Source organism: Apodemus sylvaticus, chromosome 21 (genome assembly GCF_947179515.1).
Source record: "Apodemus sylvaticus chromosome 21, mApoSyl1.1, whole genome shotgun sequence".
Taxonomy (NCBI): Eukaryota; Metazoa; Chordata; class Mammalia; order Rodentia; family Muridae; genus Apodemus; species Apodemus sylvaticus.
The window spans coordinates 3,622,873-3,638,744 of NC_067492.1; the positions used below are offsets into that span (position 1 = coordinate 3,622,873).

The 15,872-nt window shown below is 49.8% G+C and overlaps 1 protein-coding gene across 1 annotated transcript; it reads right to left on the minus strand.

The window, feature by feature from the left end:
• Positions 1-1,122: 1,122 nt before the first annotated feature.
• On the minus strand, positions 1,123-13,555 carry Ntpcr (nucleoside-triphosphatase, cancer-related). Its single transcript, XM_052167055.1, has 5 exons — positions 13,442-13,555; positions 10,858-11,020; positions 9,624-9,720; positions 2,709-2,918; positions 1,123-1,657 (listed from the first exon to the last, which is right to left on the minus strand). Exons 1-5 carry the CDS (start codon positions 13,473-13,475, stop codon positions 1,589-1,591), a joined length of 573 nt encoding a protein of 190 aa, XP_052023015.1. The 5' UTR covers positions 13,476-13,555; the 3' UTR covers positions 1,123-1,588.
• Positions 13,556-15,872: the final 2,317 nt, after the last annotated feature.

Consider the following 15,872-nt stretch of genomic DNA (forward strand, 5'->3'; position numbering starts at 1 on the left):
TCCTTTATTCTAGGCTCAAAGGGCTGAGCAGGGCTCCCTGACAGGGCCAGGCTGTGAATCAGCTTTTGGCTGGGTACATTCAGGTCACACAGGTCCTTGGTGACCTGTTGCCTTGATGCTAGCAGCTCCGACTTATACTGTGTCCCACCTGCCTTGGTACCCATCAGCGGCATCAGAGCCAACCTCCCCACGGCCATGAGCTCTATACTTGGCCTCCTTGGACAGCCTACCTGGGGCATAGAGGTGGGGGGAGGCAGCTACTGCTCTCAGCAGACAGGTAGGCCCTTCTGAGCCCCAGTTCCTCATCTAGAAGGCATTTCTGCAGTGGTCCCTCTAGGGCAGTGGTTCTCAACCTTCATAACACCGTGACCCTTTAATACAGTTCCTCAGCTATTTTCAATACTATTTCATAACTGTGATTTTTGCTGTTGTGAATAGTAATGTATTTACCAGTGTTTTCTGATGGTCGTAGGTGACCCCTGTGAACGGGTTGTTTGACCCTCAGAAGCTGCGACCCACATGTTGAGACCACTACTCTCTAGGGGCTTGACAAGAGCAGGACAGGCCCTGAAAACTAACCTGGAACGAAGGCAAACATGAGATCCTGTCCCGGGCACAGCCTCTGGCCTTCATGTGAAGTGTTTCTTGCATTATCCACTGGGTTCTAGTGCCCAGCTCACAGGCCCATATATCCCATTAACATGGGCCCATATATGTCCATAGGTCCCTTGATGTCATTAATACTGTTGCTAAAATAATGTCTAAATAATCCAAGAGTCCCAGTGCCACCAGCCACAGGGAGGGTAGCCTCGGGCCTTTGTGGACCCTGCGGTGCCCAGAGTTGACTCTTTCCTAGTGCTGCAGAGGCCAGTGCGGGCCTAACCACTCCCTCCTCACAGAGGAGTCCCTGCAGCAGCCAGTGGGGCCGCGGCTCCAATCAGCTTCCAGAGCCTTCCCTGATGACGGTCATGCCCCCTTCCTTTCTTAGAAGGGCACGTGGGCTCACAGTGGTTGAAGACCATGCCGGGTTAGGTCAGCACAAACAGGAGCTTTTGCTCATGCCCAGCCTCTGGCTAACACCAGCACTGTGAAAACTGTCCCTCCCACACAAGGACTCCTGTGTCTGAACCACCAGATTTATTTCCATCTTTACTAGTCAACAAACAGAGGAATAAACAAGAGAGAGAGAGAGAGAGAGAGAGAGAGAGAGAGAGAGAGAGAGAGAGAGAGAGAGAGAGAGAGAGAGAGAGAGAGAGAGAACTGATTTCCCCCCCTTTGGAAATAATTGAAGAGAACCAGTGGTTACTGCTTTCACCTGCACCAGTCTGGAGCTGCACCTGGAGAGGCGTTTTTTAATATCTACAGCACTCAAAGTCAAGGAAGAAGTGACTCCTGCCTTTCCTCAGCCCCAGACATATTATAAACCCTGATGGGGGCAAATTCCACCTAATGTTTGGCAGATTCATTTTAGAATTTACAAAGCGCATGGACAACTGTAAGAGGAAACAGAAGTCTGGAGCACAGTGGACTGGGTGCTGCTCAGGCCCACCGTGAGCAGAGGCAGAGCTGGACCCCGGCAGCTGCTGAATTAGGTCCGGTTGCTCTGTACGACGGCCACAATATCTGGCAGGAGGCTATTTCTGTTCTCCCTGGTGACCTGCGGGAAAAGGTAAGACAACAGGCTTAGAGAGCTCCTCCTCTCCTCCTCTCCTCCAGTCCTTCGAGCCAGCGTTCCCTAGAGAGCAGGTAGGGAGGTTGAAGCCAGCTCTTAAGGACCACCAAGTCCCATGGGAAATGCACGCACGGCGGGGAGATGGGAGAAGGGGGGACACAGCAGCTGTAGTCTGAGTGAAAAGGAGCAGAGGAGCTTGATCTGGGCCCAGGAGAGCAGCCCACAACTCCAGGTTATTCCCAGGGCAGTGTCTCAGTCAGGGCTTCTATTCCTACACAAGCATCATGACCAAGAAGCAAGTTGAGAGGAAAGGGTTTATACAGCTTACATTTCCACATTGCTGTTCATCACTAAAGGAAGTCAGGACTGGAACTCAAGCAGGTCAGGAAGCAGGAGCAGATGCAGAGGCCATGGAGGGATGTTCCTTACTGGCTTGCTTCCCTTAGCTTGCTCAGCTTGCTTTCTTATAGAGCCCAAGACTAACCGGGTGATGGCACCACCCACAAAGGGCCCTCCCACCCTTGATCACTAACTGAGAAAATGGCCCACAGCTGGATCTCATGGAGGCATTTCCTCACCTGAAGCTCCTTTCTCTGTGATAACTCCAGCCTGTGTCAAGTTGACACACAGAACCAACCAGCACAGACAGTAACATCTACCAGCTTCCCATGACTCTGTGCGTAGTGGTGGCTTCTATGTGCTCTTTGGAGAAATGTCTATCCAAACCTTTTGGCCATTTTTTTACAGGTTTATTTTATTATTGACACAACTCTGAACTCAAGGCCCAGACTCCAGTGATTAATTTCACCATTGCTCACGTCGTTCCAGTGAGGCTGGGGCTGGAGCCCTGCCCCTGGGTGCATGACCTCAGGCTCCTGCCTCCATGGTTCCTCCCTGGATGGACCTTCACAGTCAACACCCCAAACCCGCCCCCTGACTGTCCCACTGCCTGCAGAAGGCAGAAGAGGAAGATGGCAGGGGCTAGGGTGTGACCCCAGGGAAGCCAGTAACCCCAGGGACCCAAGGGATTACTCACACTAAACACCTTCACGTCACGCCTTTTCCTGATCTCCTCCACCAGGGCCAGCGGCTTCCCTTTGGGGACTGGGATAGTGCCGACGACAATAGTGCCTGGTGTGGACAGCATCTGGCGGACCGCTTGGATGAAAGGCTGGCTGAACAGCTCCATCTTCCCAATCTCATCAATGATACACACTCTGTGTTTGGGGCCACAGCTAGGAACTGCCTGTGGACGGGAGGAACAGTTGCTGGGGCAGCAAAACCATGTGACCTTGGCCCCGGGTGTCCCTCCTCAGTGATTCCTGGCCAGCATCTGTGGCAGGCAACTGGGCTGTGCCTGACCAAGCAATGAAATGTCTCAAAGACAGACCTTGCAAGAATTTAGTAGGTTTGGGAGGGGTAAGGCTCACCATGGAGGGTAAAAATGATCAAAGCGCAGTGTGCACACGCATGAAATTGCCGAATAAGAATCGTGAGTTAATAAGAGGTGACTGTACTGCTCTGCTGCAGTCCTACTGTTTTATGGATGGATATACTCACAGCTGTGTCTTTATACAGAGATCTGGCAGGTGATATAAATGTAAATGTATATACTAGGTATACCAAAATTAAAGTGTGTGTGAGTATATGTGTGTGAGTGTGCATGTGTATGAGTGTATATGTGTGTATATTGTGAGTGTGTATGTATGAGTGTATGTATGTGTGTATGTGTGTGTGTATGTGTGAGAGTATATGTTTGAGTGTATGATTTATATGTGAGCATGTGTATATGTGTGTGATTTGTGTATGTGTGTATATGTGTGTGTGTATGCCTAAGTGTGTGTAAACATGTGTGAATATGTGGTATATGTGTGAATGTGTGCATATGTGTATATGTATGTATGTGTGCATGAGTATGTGTATATATGAGTATGTGTTTGAGTGTGTATGAGTGCATGTATGTGTGTGTATTGTGTGTATGTGTGTATATTGTGTGTATTGTATGAATGTGTGTATACACTAGGGCAGGGGAAGAAGTATCAGCAGCCTGTGATTTTTGAAAAGCAGCTGGTCTTACAGGGATCTCACTTTCTAAAAACAGGCCACTGCAACTGACCCAACCCTTACCAGGGCAGGGACAACACGCTGCCACCCCAGAGACAGGGGATTATGACAGACACCCTCCAAGAAGCCAACATTATTTGGAACACTGACTGACAATTTTGAAAGCCATCAAACCAGACAAAGGCAGGCACTGCACAATGTGCGTGTTTACCTGATTGCAGAAATACATGTGGCGGGTTGTACATGCATGTGCCCTGCATCAAAGTACACACATGTGGGTGTACAGTCTCCTGCAGCTCTCTAAAACACTGACAGAGGTAAGGAGATGCCTGGACCTGCACTCAGTGTTTGTTGTTCACTGTAATCCCCGAACCTTTCTAATGCCCTCATTCTGTCCAGGACTGCAAAACTGTAAAAATAAGTTTTTAATAAAAATGGAAGTGATTCACATGTCCTAGAGAGAGGGGCTGGAGGTCAGGTCACTGAGAACAGGCAATGCACAGCTTGCTTCTCTAAACAGCTCAACAGGGTATTCAGAAGAGCTTAAAAAAGAAACACCATTATGCCCCAACTGCTGTTTTCACACACACACTCAAGCTAATCCAGATGGAAACAATGAAGAGGTCAATGGAGGCTCGCCCTGTGGACCTAACCCAGATTCTGAGCTCCCAAGTCTCAGCCTACAGTGCCAGGCTGAGTTTGAAGATGGCAGCGTCAGGCAGCTCTCCTTCGTAGGACCTCCCTGTACAACTGAGAGCTGTGGGTGCCTCCTGGCTGCATGGCAGTCACCGTGTGCCTGGCATCTGGGTGGCCCCATCACCCCAGAAGGCAATATGGGCAGCAGCAGCACTTCAAGTTCTGCGCCACACCCTTGCCTCCTATATCACAGCTGTCCTGCACCCGGATCTAGCCAGCATTCCAGCTGATTGTAAATCTCAGCCACAAGAGAGAAAGTTGCTTCCTGAGCCAGAGCTGGCAGGCCCAGGGTGCCAGGGGCTGTGGGCAGCCATCGACTCTGGCGGCACTCCACCATTCTGCCTTCCAGAAAGATGAAATGGACTCAGGCAACAGAACACCGTTCCACAATCCAAAGGGGGTGACCCTCATTGCCTTTCCTTTGTCTTATTTTCTTAAGTACTTTTAAAAACACAAAGAAACATTTGAGTCTGTCTGCTTCTCCTGGAATTTCACCATGCAGCCCAGGCTGGCCTCCAGCTCAGATCTACCTGCCTTTGCCTCCTGAGTGCTGGAGCTAAAAGTGTGCCCAGATTTTTTATTTAAACAAAATATTGAACCAAGAATGAACTAATTAAAGTGGCCCTCCTCTTATCTGAATTGTTTGCCCAACAAATATTCCTCCTGGTAGCAATGTTAATTGATTTTAACATCACACAGTCTGGCTCCTGAGCATACCCCTGTAACACTGGTTCTGGATGTCCAGGCGGTCAAGGCGGCCCCAGATGTTAGGTAGCAGAACCACAGCCTGTGCCTCAGCCCTCAGGACCGCAGAGCTCACACCAGGCACCAGAATGCTGGGGTATCCAGGAAAAGGGGTGTCCAGGCTGCCACAGGGCACTTCCTCACTCAGCAGCTGTCCCCGCACACACAGTGCAGCCAACACCCAGAGCCTAGGCGGGAAGTGCTGTGCTTTGGACTGGAAACCCTTCCTGGCCTGTTTAGGTCCTGCAGGCCAGCCTCATACACATCTGTGGGACCAAGCAGAAAGTGGATGGTTTCCAAGGTGCCTTCCAGAACGGGAGAGCTATCCTAGGACCAAGGCAGCTCACACCAGCTGACAGTTTAGGGGGTGGAGCACCGTGTATTCATGATCCCAGCTCTTGGGACCACCCTGGACACTGTGCCCCTGGGACTCCATGGTAGAGTCATGTTGGGCCCCCAGCTTCCTGGTAAAAATATCAAACTGTGCTGAGTGATCTCTTCCCAACATGCTTACCTAGCACCCCTCCTTCTCCTCAGAACCACCTCCATTCAGATCCCCCCTAAGCAATGCTGGGAGACCTTGAGCAGAGTCCTCTGCCCTGTCCCCAGCTGTCTACCAGTAGGTGCCAACATCTGTACAGATGCCTTTACTGACAACAAGTAAGTGCTGAGGTCAAAAGGTCAAATCCACTTAGCTCTGAGGCTCCTCTCACACATCTGCACACCTCAGGAGCCGCAGAGGGCGGAGGCACACGGAAAGATGGCTTGCATGGTCACAGAAACATACACTGTGAGTGTGGGAAACGTCACCACCTCCCATCACTTAAGGGAGCATGGGAGTGCATGGTTTGCTGATCACAGCTCAGGAGCCCTCAGCACGAAGGAACAACTGTGAACAGAAACCAGCAGGCTCCAACCCCTGCTGTGCTGACCCTCACAACTGCCCAATGTTCTCTAGAAGTTTCGCAAGCCTGGGGAAAAAATGAATCAATATTTCTACTTTTGATAAAAGTTTGAGATTGATGATACCTGGCACCAATTTCTCCATGGCCTGGGAGAAAATAATTGTTTTTGTTTTTGTTTTTGCTACATTGAAGTACTGCTGACCTGTTTTCTAAACAAGGTGGATACAGACAGTCACGATCAGATCTGGGAGGAAGACAGCAGCGAGGCCTTACGAGCTCAGCCCTGCCCTGCACGGTCACTTCGTGCTAATTAACCGCTGTCACTGTGGTGGAGGAAGGTTGGCAGGTAGGGAAAGTCTGGCAAGAAGGCCATAGCAACGGGGAGTGCCTCCCTGCTCAGGTGCAGCCACGCCCAAGGGACACCATGAAGACATGGCTCTGGGTGTTGGCTGTGGGGGCTGGGGGAGGGGACAGAAGAGCCAACCTGGGGCCAAGCTCCTTTTACTATGGAGTCTCCTGCAGGAATATCTTCATCCAGAAGCCTTTTAAAGACTCTTAAACATGTTTGCATTCACAATAGACTTTGGTTTCCATGGCCAACCCTGTGGCATGGGTGTGGTGAGGTAGAGAGCCAAAATGTGGAAGCAAGAAAGGAACGCCACGGTCCCCAGCTAAGAAGGCGTCCGACCGGAACCTGGTAGTTGGGAGCCTTCCATAGCTTCCATAGCTGTATGGCCTGAAGATCAAGTGGAAATTCCTGTGCATGTTACACACAGACACTCACATGTTCCATAATGCATGACATTCTAGGATACATCCAGTGTCACGGTTGTCAAAAGGACCGTTACAGAGAAGGCAGCCCTACTCTGTCAGCCCGGATCATTAGAAGACCATGAAGAACCCTAATTAAACAGAAGACTTCTACAAATTACCTCATTGGGCAAGAGTAAGAAAACAGAACAAGTCTGGTGAAATTCTGACTCTGGCTTGAGATGTTTTTAATGGACAATGGGTCTCGATTCTATAGTTTGCTTCAGTTCCACTACTCAAAGGCTGTGCCTTGCCCTAAAGTCCTTCCTATTCAGTGCCTTGGTTTCCCTATCCGAGAAGCAAGATGGAGTTTCTGAGTTTATAGTAAAGTCCTTGCTGGCTCCACTTAGCACAGGGCTCTGTGTGGAGGAAGGAACAAATGCAAATAGATGACAAGTTTTAAAGAATGCAAATGCAGGGGCCTGAGAGATGGCTCAGGGCTAAGAGCACTGACTGCTCTGAAGAGAATCCAGGCTGGATCTCAGAACTCATGTTAGGGAGCTCACAACAGGAGCTCACAACAACCTGTAACTCCAACTCCACAAGATACACTCTACCAGTGTCTATGGGCATTTATGTGTATATGTGGGCACCCATGAATGCTTACACACACACACACACACACACACAGACAAACACATAGACACATACACACACATGCACACACACATACATACACATGCACACAGACACATACACACATGCACACACAGACACACACACACACACACACACACGCTTTAAAGCACAATTTACAAAGAATAAACTAATTAGACATGGGTTTTTAGCAAATGCTTTTAGTAAACTGGCCAAGTATCTAGAAGAAACTAATTAAGAGCGTCACTGCACACTATATATTCAAAACAAATCCAGATGGATTAAAAATGCATTTTTAACAAGCTCACATCAGAAGAAACATATAGGTAAAATGCTGCATTAATTAATTTGGATCAGGACAGAGCTTTTCTGTGCTAACAAAAGAGAAAAAAAGGAAGGAAGGAAGGAAGGAAGGAAGGATAAAAGAAAGAGAGAGAGAAAGAAAGGAAGGAAGGAAGGAAGAAAAAGAAAGAAAGAAAGAAAGAAAGAAAGAAGAAAGAAAGAAAGAAAGAAAGAAAGAAAGAAAGAAAGAAAGAAAGAAAATAAGAAAGAAGATAATTTTCAATATGAGGAACAGAAAAGTAGAATCAACAGATTAAAAGGTCATTTGCTTGAAGAACTATCTGGCTAGGACTGGATAGGTTGCTCAGCAGCTAAGGACACTGGCAGCTCTTGCAGAGGGCCTGTGGTTCCCAGGACAAGTAGCGTGGTTCACAACTGTCTGTAGCCCTAGTTGCAGGGGACTAGATGCCCTCTTTCAGTCTCTGAGGGCAGTGTACACACTTGGTAAACAGACACATGGGCAGGCAAAACACTCAGACACATAAAGTTGAAAAAAGCAAAGCAAGATCTAGTTACATCAAAACACAGAACATGGAGAGGGCTGAACCAGTAAGTGAGATTCTAAAACACTCCCTTAATAAGTTACTGAGAGAATGTATTTCTATCATCCCTTAGTGGAAACCAGAGGACATTTCTACTGAACATTCGTGCAGTCCTTAGCGCCAGCAGGAGTGCAGCCTGACTATTTCCCACACAGGCAGCGGGTGGCCCCCAGGTGCCCTGGGCAGCCGCCAACACTTCTCCTCCAGCCTCACTTCCAGACCCCTCTCCAAACAGCCATCACTACTTGGAGGTAGCAGGAGAGCACATGACTCTTCCTGGGGAGATATGAACCAATGTCTATATAGCCCAGAATATCAGCCACGGATCAAAGCAAATACTTCACCCAAGTCCAGATTGACGACCTGAGTTTTTGGTTGTAATCGTTACAGAAACATGGTATCTGTAAACTAAGAGCGGTTTCTATTTCCTCTTTCCATTTAAAACAAGAGGGGAGCTGATGACCTGGTCAGCGAGCTCACAGGAGCTCTGACCTGGTCAGCGAGCTCACAGGAGCTCTTACGTACGCCTGCAGCCAGGCACCAGGCATGGGCTCTCACCTCGTCCGAGGATTCTGTTTGCCTCAGCAAAAGTCAAGTCTTTATACAGATCCAATGCCCAAAGCCAGACTCTCCACGCAGGATGTCAGCAGACACTCCTCACTACTGTGTGGCTATGAGAGAGAGGCGTGGGTCCTGAGGGAAATAAGCAGTCTCTGTCTGTTACCAGCTTGTAGCAACCTCCACCGCTCAGCCCAGAAATGGGGGGAAATGCCCAAAGGAACTGAGAAAAGTGAGGTGGGGAAGAGGCAGAGGAGAGCACTGTGGGATCCCAGCACTACCTCAACACAGACCACAGCATCCCCAGGCCTCTGAAGATGGAGGCTGTCCTTAGCGGGCAGTGACCAGCTCCTTAGGTAGGGCTCCTAACAGTAGTCTCTGCGTACACAGAGCAGTGTGTACACTATCCACAAGAAACCTCTCGGCACCAGAACACAGGGATACAGACCTGCATTAGAGCTTTCCTAACAGGAAATATTTTACACATGCTCTGAGCACATGACAGCTCAGAGCAATAGCAAATTAGGTTACCTATCATGGTATCTATCAGTAGCAAGGCTCAATGGCTGGAAGACTTTATAAACTGTAAGACTCAACCTATACTTAGGGAAAAAAACCACTGTGTTCAGCTGGCCAGTGAGTCCCACAATACAGAGGCTGCTGGGCTCTCAAGAAAGGAAACAATGTACTCACGTTTCTTAGGACAGGCAGTGCCAACTGCTCAAAAGAAGCCAGGTCCACCACATACTGCCCCACTCGACACTCAGGCTTTCCAGGTAGAGGCTGTGACCTGAAAGAAGACACTGTTTGCTGGAGGACTCCCCACTGATTTCTGGGGTTGGACTGTTCTGCTGACCCACAGGCTCTCTGCACACACCCTTAACAATGCCCATACAAAAGGTGGGCATATGTAAGGTTGGACCCACTAGGATTTCTCTCCTGAAACCAGGCCCTTTCTGAATGCCAGCACTACTCTGGCCAAATTCAGTCTTACAATGTCTGATGGTTTGTAAGTGCTTGGCCCAGGGAGTGGCACTATTTGGAGGTGTGGCCTTGTTGGAGTAGGTGTGTCACTGTGGGTGTGGGCTTTTATACCCTCACCCTAGCTGCAGGGAAGCCAGTATTCTCCTAGCAGCCTTGAGATGAAGACAGAACTCTCAGCTCCTGCTCCATGCCTGACTGGAGGCTGCCATGTTCCTGCCTTGATGGTAATGACTGAACCTCTGAATAAATAAACCAGCCCCAATTAGATGTTGTCCTTATAGGAGGTGCCTTGGTCATGGTGTCTTCATAGCAGTAAAACCCTCACTAAAACACAGTGTTAACAGTGAGGACTCTGCACCTCCAGTGAGCCCACACACCACAGCAAAAGAGCTGAGCCCAATGTGGCAGGTCTCCTGTCATCGTCCTAACTAGTCAGGAGTTGAGGCGAGAGAAGGCAAGAGAACAAAAACTTAGGGGCCATCTGGCCACAGCTGGGTTCAAAACCAGCTCAGGCAACTTAGACTTTCTTAAAATAAAAAGTAAGCAAGGGGTTGCTGGGCATGGTGGGACGGGCCTTTAATCCCAGCACCAGGAGGCAAAGGCAGGTGGGTGTCTGTGAGTTCCAGGCCAGTCAGGGCTACATAGCAAGACCTTGTATCAAAACTAAGGTTAAAATTAAACAGAGGGCTGGGGTATAGCTTAGTGATAGAGGCTTGCCCACGACACTTCTGGGGCTGACGCCCATGCCAAGACCAAGTTCTGTGAGACTCCGTCTCGGGAGACTAAGGTAGAGGGACAGAGCAGGATACCAGACGTCCCCATTTGGCCTCTGCACAGACCCATGGACCACATGCATGGACACTCACATAGAGAAGAAATATCCCCCAAGAAGTGCAGAGGCCAGGCTAGAGACAAAACCCCTGCAGAAACAAAACGCCAGTACCCAACTCTGGACAGAGGCCCCTGGGCACCAGACAGGGTGACGACATCGAATCCTATCCTCTTCCCTTCCTGCCTGACTTCTTGTGTGTAAAATCCATCCACGGGCACCCCGGAGGACTGCAGGACCTCTATGGCTTTCTGGATCAAGGTTGTTTTGCCAACCCCTGAAAGAGACAATGAAAGAAGACGGGTCAAGAAGTTTTACCTTAGCCGGGCAGTCGTGGCACACACCTTTAATCCCAGGACTTGGGAGGCAGAGGCAGGCGGATTTCTGAGTTTGGTCTATAGAGTGAGTTCCAGGACAGCCAGGGCTATTCAGAGAAACCCTGTTTAAAAAAAAACAAAAAAACAAAAAAACAAAAAACAAAAAAAAAAACAAGAAGGTTTTTTTTACCTTGCCAAGCCCACCCGGCCTGCAAAAGCAATAGCTACAAACAGAAGAGGCTGCAAGTGTATTTTATGATTATTAATCGCCATGGTGCTGGCAGCCTGCTTGCTCCAGGTGTGAGGAATTTTCAACCCCAGCAGAGGCAAGTACAGCGGTCATATGGAGGCACGAAGTTTGTTTCTAATGCAGTCCCTGGATGTATCTGGGACGTCCTTTCCTCCTAGATGTACCCTCTGTTCTGGTTTAAATGTAAAGCATTCCTCCAGCCACTCACGTGTCTGATCAGGCAGATGGTACGTGTGGGGAGGTCATTAAGCCTTTAGGGCAGAAAGCCTGGCTGCTAAGGTGGATGGGCAGTGGTGGTGGGCCAGAGGGTTGCAGTACAATCGTTAATTTTAAGCAAAAGCATGTGTGTGCCCACAGCAGATGTGGGCTAGAACAATAAGGAACAAAGGCCCCAGGCTTAGCTCCAGAGGATGAGTTCCCTGGGGCTAGACCCTTCTTTTTCTTCTTCTTCTTGTTCTTCTTCCTCCTCCTCCTCCTTCCTCTTCTTCTTGTCTTTTATTTATTTATATCCCAAACGCTGCCCCCTCCCCATTACCCATCCCCACCCCTCAGCCACCAACCAAAGGGCTGTCTCTTTCTTTTTTTGTCTTTTGCTTACATTCTCGATTTTATTCCCCCCTCCCGGTTCACCCTCCTACTGTTCCACATCCCATACCTCCTCCCCAACCCCTACCCAACTGGACCTCTAAACTCCCTGGGGCCTCCAGCCTCTTGAGGGTTAGGTGAGACTTCTCTGACTGAACCCAGACCTGCCAGTCCTCTGTTGAATATGTTTTGGGGGCCTCATATCAGCTGTTGTAAGCTGCCTGGTTGGTGGTCCAGTATTGGAGAGATCTCAGGGGTCCAGGTTAACTGAGACTGCTGGTCCTCCTACAGAGTCACCCTCTTCCTCAGCTTCTTCCAGCCTTTCCCCACAGGGGTCAGCAGCTTCTGTTCAGTGGTTGGGTGCAAGTATCTGCATCTGACTCTTTGAGCTGCCTGTTGGGTCTTCTGGAGTGTGGTCATGATAGGTCCCTTTTTGGGGGGCTGTCACTTTCTTAAAACTTCATTTTTGCTCTTATACTAAGTAGGCAACATTTTTACTATAAGGGGAGGAGAGTACATTTATGGACCAGCCAGATGGCTCAATGGGCTAAAAAGGTGTTTGCCTTCAAGCCTGAGACCCACCTGGTGGAAAGAGAGAACCAATTCCCCAAAGTTGTCCTCTGATCTCCACACCTGCACATACACTGTAAATGTAATTTACAAACTCCATATATTTGTATTTCCAAAAAGACAACACACAGCAGCCCACCAACTCCTGATCCCAGAGGCTATCTCCTCACAGGGACTGGCATGTTAAAAACAGCTGAGCAGAGCATTCAAAGGAAGCACGTGAGCCAGACCCCTAGCCCTCTTCAGCTCTAGCAGAAGGCTGCTTCGGCTGAGTGGGTAACCAGACTGAGATGACTTACAGATGCCGGCCAATATTTGGGAAGAGGCTAAGAGGCAGGGGTGCTGAAAGGTGCTTTCATAAGTCTCGCTGCTAACTTGCTGGAGAGGGGCTTAGAAAGCCAAACCCTTTGGGATAGTTAGTGAGACACTCTGGAGTGAGGCCTGCAGCGAAAGGGGCGGAGCATTACTAACTCTGGAGACAGGAGGCAGGGGTGTAGGGGTGCAAATCCGGGACTGACGCTCTCTCTCCCTGGCTCAACTCGGGAAGGAGGGGCAAGCACGTAAGTCCGGTGTTCACTAAACCTCTCATGAACATAGATATTGACTATGGCTCCAGGTGAACCCCACAACACTGGGGACCCAACTGTACCGGAATTTCAAATGCAGGGCATGCTGTACAGGGCTGGCGTGCCTCCGACTACGATCCTCTGCTTCTCCCCAAAGCCTCCTGCCTCTCAACTGACTCCAAAGTCTACAGAGTACACCTGGGCCTCAGTGGCGCGAGACCGGGGTAACAACCGGTCTTTAAGAACCTGTAACCGGGGTGACAATCGATTTTTGGGGACCTGTAACCGGTGCTCCGTTGTCCTCCTGGCCTTCCCTCCCGCCGGGCTACGATACACCCAAGCCGGGCCGGAGGCCGGACAGAGGTCCAGGCGCGCTTCCTCCCCTCCAAGTCCCGCAGGCCCCGGGTCACCTGGAGGCCCGGTGAGGAACACGTGCCGAGCCATGTGCGTGGGGGTCGCGGTACTGGGCGGTCGGGATCAGGCGGCGCGACCAGGCACCACCCCTTACGCTGAGGGCCACGCCCCTGCGGGCAGGGAAAGCACCGCCCCGCGGTTGCGCATGCGCTTCCAACGCCCCCCTTCCCGACACGGCGCACGCGCGTTCTTCCCTGCTCCTGGCGCTATAAGGCAGTGGCTTGCTGTAAGGTCTGGAAACAGTCCTGTGTGCCAGATTTGTGTGAGGTGTCTGCACGGACGCGTGCGTGGGAATGCCAGCTACTTTGCCATTGCTACTTAAGTATCTGAGTTCTGTCCCTGAGACCCTCACCTCAGGCTGCAAGAAACACTCTTTGAAGGAGCAGCCATTGGTGGGATTTGAACTCTTGTGTACAGTGTTCACTTGGCTGTGGAGCAGTCAGCTGGGGAACAGTTAACCTCAATTTATCCTGGCCTCCACCTCCTGAGATGAGTATCTGAGACAAGGTAGCAAGAGTCTAATTTAAAGGTCAGATTTAGCTTTTTATTGCAACCTGGAAGCAGAAGGAACCTCCAGTGAGTTGGTTGACCTGAGCAGCAGAAAGGGAGGGGAAAGCAGAACCAAGAACAAAGGGGGTCAGGGGAGTGTCTCTCTGCAGAGTTCCTTCCGTGGTTGAAATAGAACTTCCTCACTGAGTTCATTCAGCTGACCGAGATGTCCCTGTTTGGGGAAAACTATCCCAAAGCAGTTTTTTCAAAGTTCAGTTTGATGGTCACCCTTAGTGACTCCATTCTGGCCTGGTCTGAACTGCTAGGGGCTCGCATAGCAGCTTGGCCCCAAACAATGGCCTCCCGTAGACTTCTTGACTGGCGTTGGTCTTGAGAACCTGTTTGCAGGAGGTTTTCAAGCTAGCCCAGGTCGCTGCGCACTGATGCAGGCCGACTTCATATCACCAGGCATGCCCCGAATCCCCCATCTTTGCTTCATACCTCCACACCTGTCTGCCAACCCAGAGCCACCTAAGGCTCTCCCCCAGAGAGAGTAAATGGATCCTCCCCTCATTTAGCGGTGAGATTCATTCTGCCAGCAAATGGAATGGCAGTGGCTTTTGAGTGCGATGTACCTGTAGACCCTTCTAGTCGAACATGAGTGCAGTTGGGTCTGTGTTCTGTCACCCTCCATTCTGGATGAGAAAGCCATTTCCAGGAATCCTTACCTTAATTGGTTTGTGCATGTAACACACACACACACACACACACACACACACATTTTTGGACTCCTTTCAGCAGGCAATATATGCCAATCTAACAGCTCAGTTTCCTGCTGTTTAAAAAGAATTCACCTAAAAACATTGGCAAGCCACACCTGCCACTGTCGTCTCGGCAATGTTTATAGCCCTGTGTTACTCGAATGGTGTATTATTACTTATTATCCCAGTGGGTATTCTGCCTGCCCCATCTTGCACCTGCATGGATTCAGTGAATGGCTGATGTAAGCAAAGTAAAACCCATAGGAGAACCTAACACAGAGAGACAACATGTATAGAATCCTAAGTGCGCCTTGTATCCAAAACAGTCATTTTTAAATATTAACCCTCTAGAATTTTCTGTCCCTGGCAAGCGGTCTGGAATTGTAAGGCTTGCTGGGAATTGGGTTGTTTTCAGTAGCTCAGAGGCAGAATCAGACATGGAGAATCAATACCAGAAGAGACAAAGAAAATGTCTACACAGATGTGCTCGGCCCTGGGAGCTCTCCCTCTCCCTCTCATTCTCTCTTTGAAGACAGGATCTTTCTGTAGCCCAGGCTAGCTCTAGCTTCTCCTGCCTCAGCTTCCTTAGTGTTGGGATTATAGGCATTCACCACCAAAACCAGCTAGATCAGAGTTCTTTGTCCATTAAAAATAAATTGAGAGACAGTTGTGTGCGGTCCTGAAGAGAGATCATGGATATCTGCAAAGCTGTGAGAGTGGCCTGGGGTCCTCAGACATGGCCACTGCTGTCTCCCCCATCCTCTAGGATGGCCAGATTTATGTTACAGGTAGAAGAAGGGCCTAAAAGAATGGTACTCACCACAGCTGTGGGGACAAACGTCACCCAGAGATACTCCTTCTCCTTCTCCCCCAGAGCATTCTAGAATCACCGTCACTATCCTGCAGGTCCTAGCGGACCGCCGGTCCCTAGTCAGCCAGTAACCATGTGGCCATGCAGGTGCACTGTGATAGCCCACCACCACGCACTGGCACTCTCTGTGTGAGGTTGTGGGTCTTCAGAGGGACCTACCCACTCCTGTGCTGGAGCTGAGGCAGGAGCACACACTGGCCTCCTTTAATCATGCATTTCTGCAAGAACGTTGTCTAATCATCTCTGATGGAAATCATCCCTGTTTAATGTGGTCAGGCCCTGTTGTTCCCAGAATCATGTATGAGG

What these genes read in the sequence shown, in the direction of transcription:
- Ntpcr (XM_052167055.1), bottom strand. Translation starts at nt 13,475, where the DNA reads ATGGCTCGGCACGTGTTCCTCACCGGGCCTCCAG. An exon ending in GTTCCTCACCGGGCCTCCAG is followed by an intron (nt 11,021 to 13,441) that starts GTGACCCGGGGC and finishes TGTCTCTTTCAG; the next exon opens with GGGTTGGCAAAACAACCTTG. An exon ending in GTGACGTGAAGGTGTTTAGT is followed by an intron (nt 1,658 to 2,708) that starts GTGAGTAATCCC and finishes CTTTTCCCGCAG; the next exon opens with GTCACCAGGGAGAACAGAAA.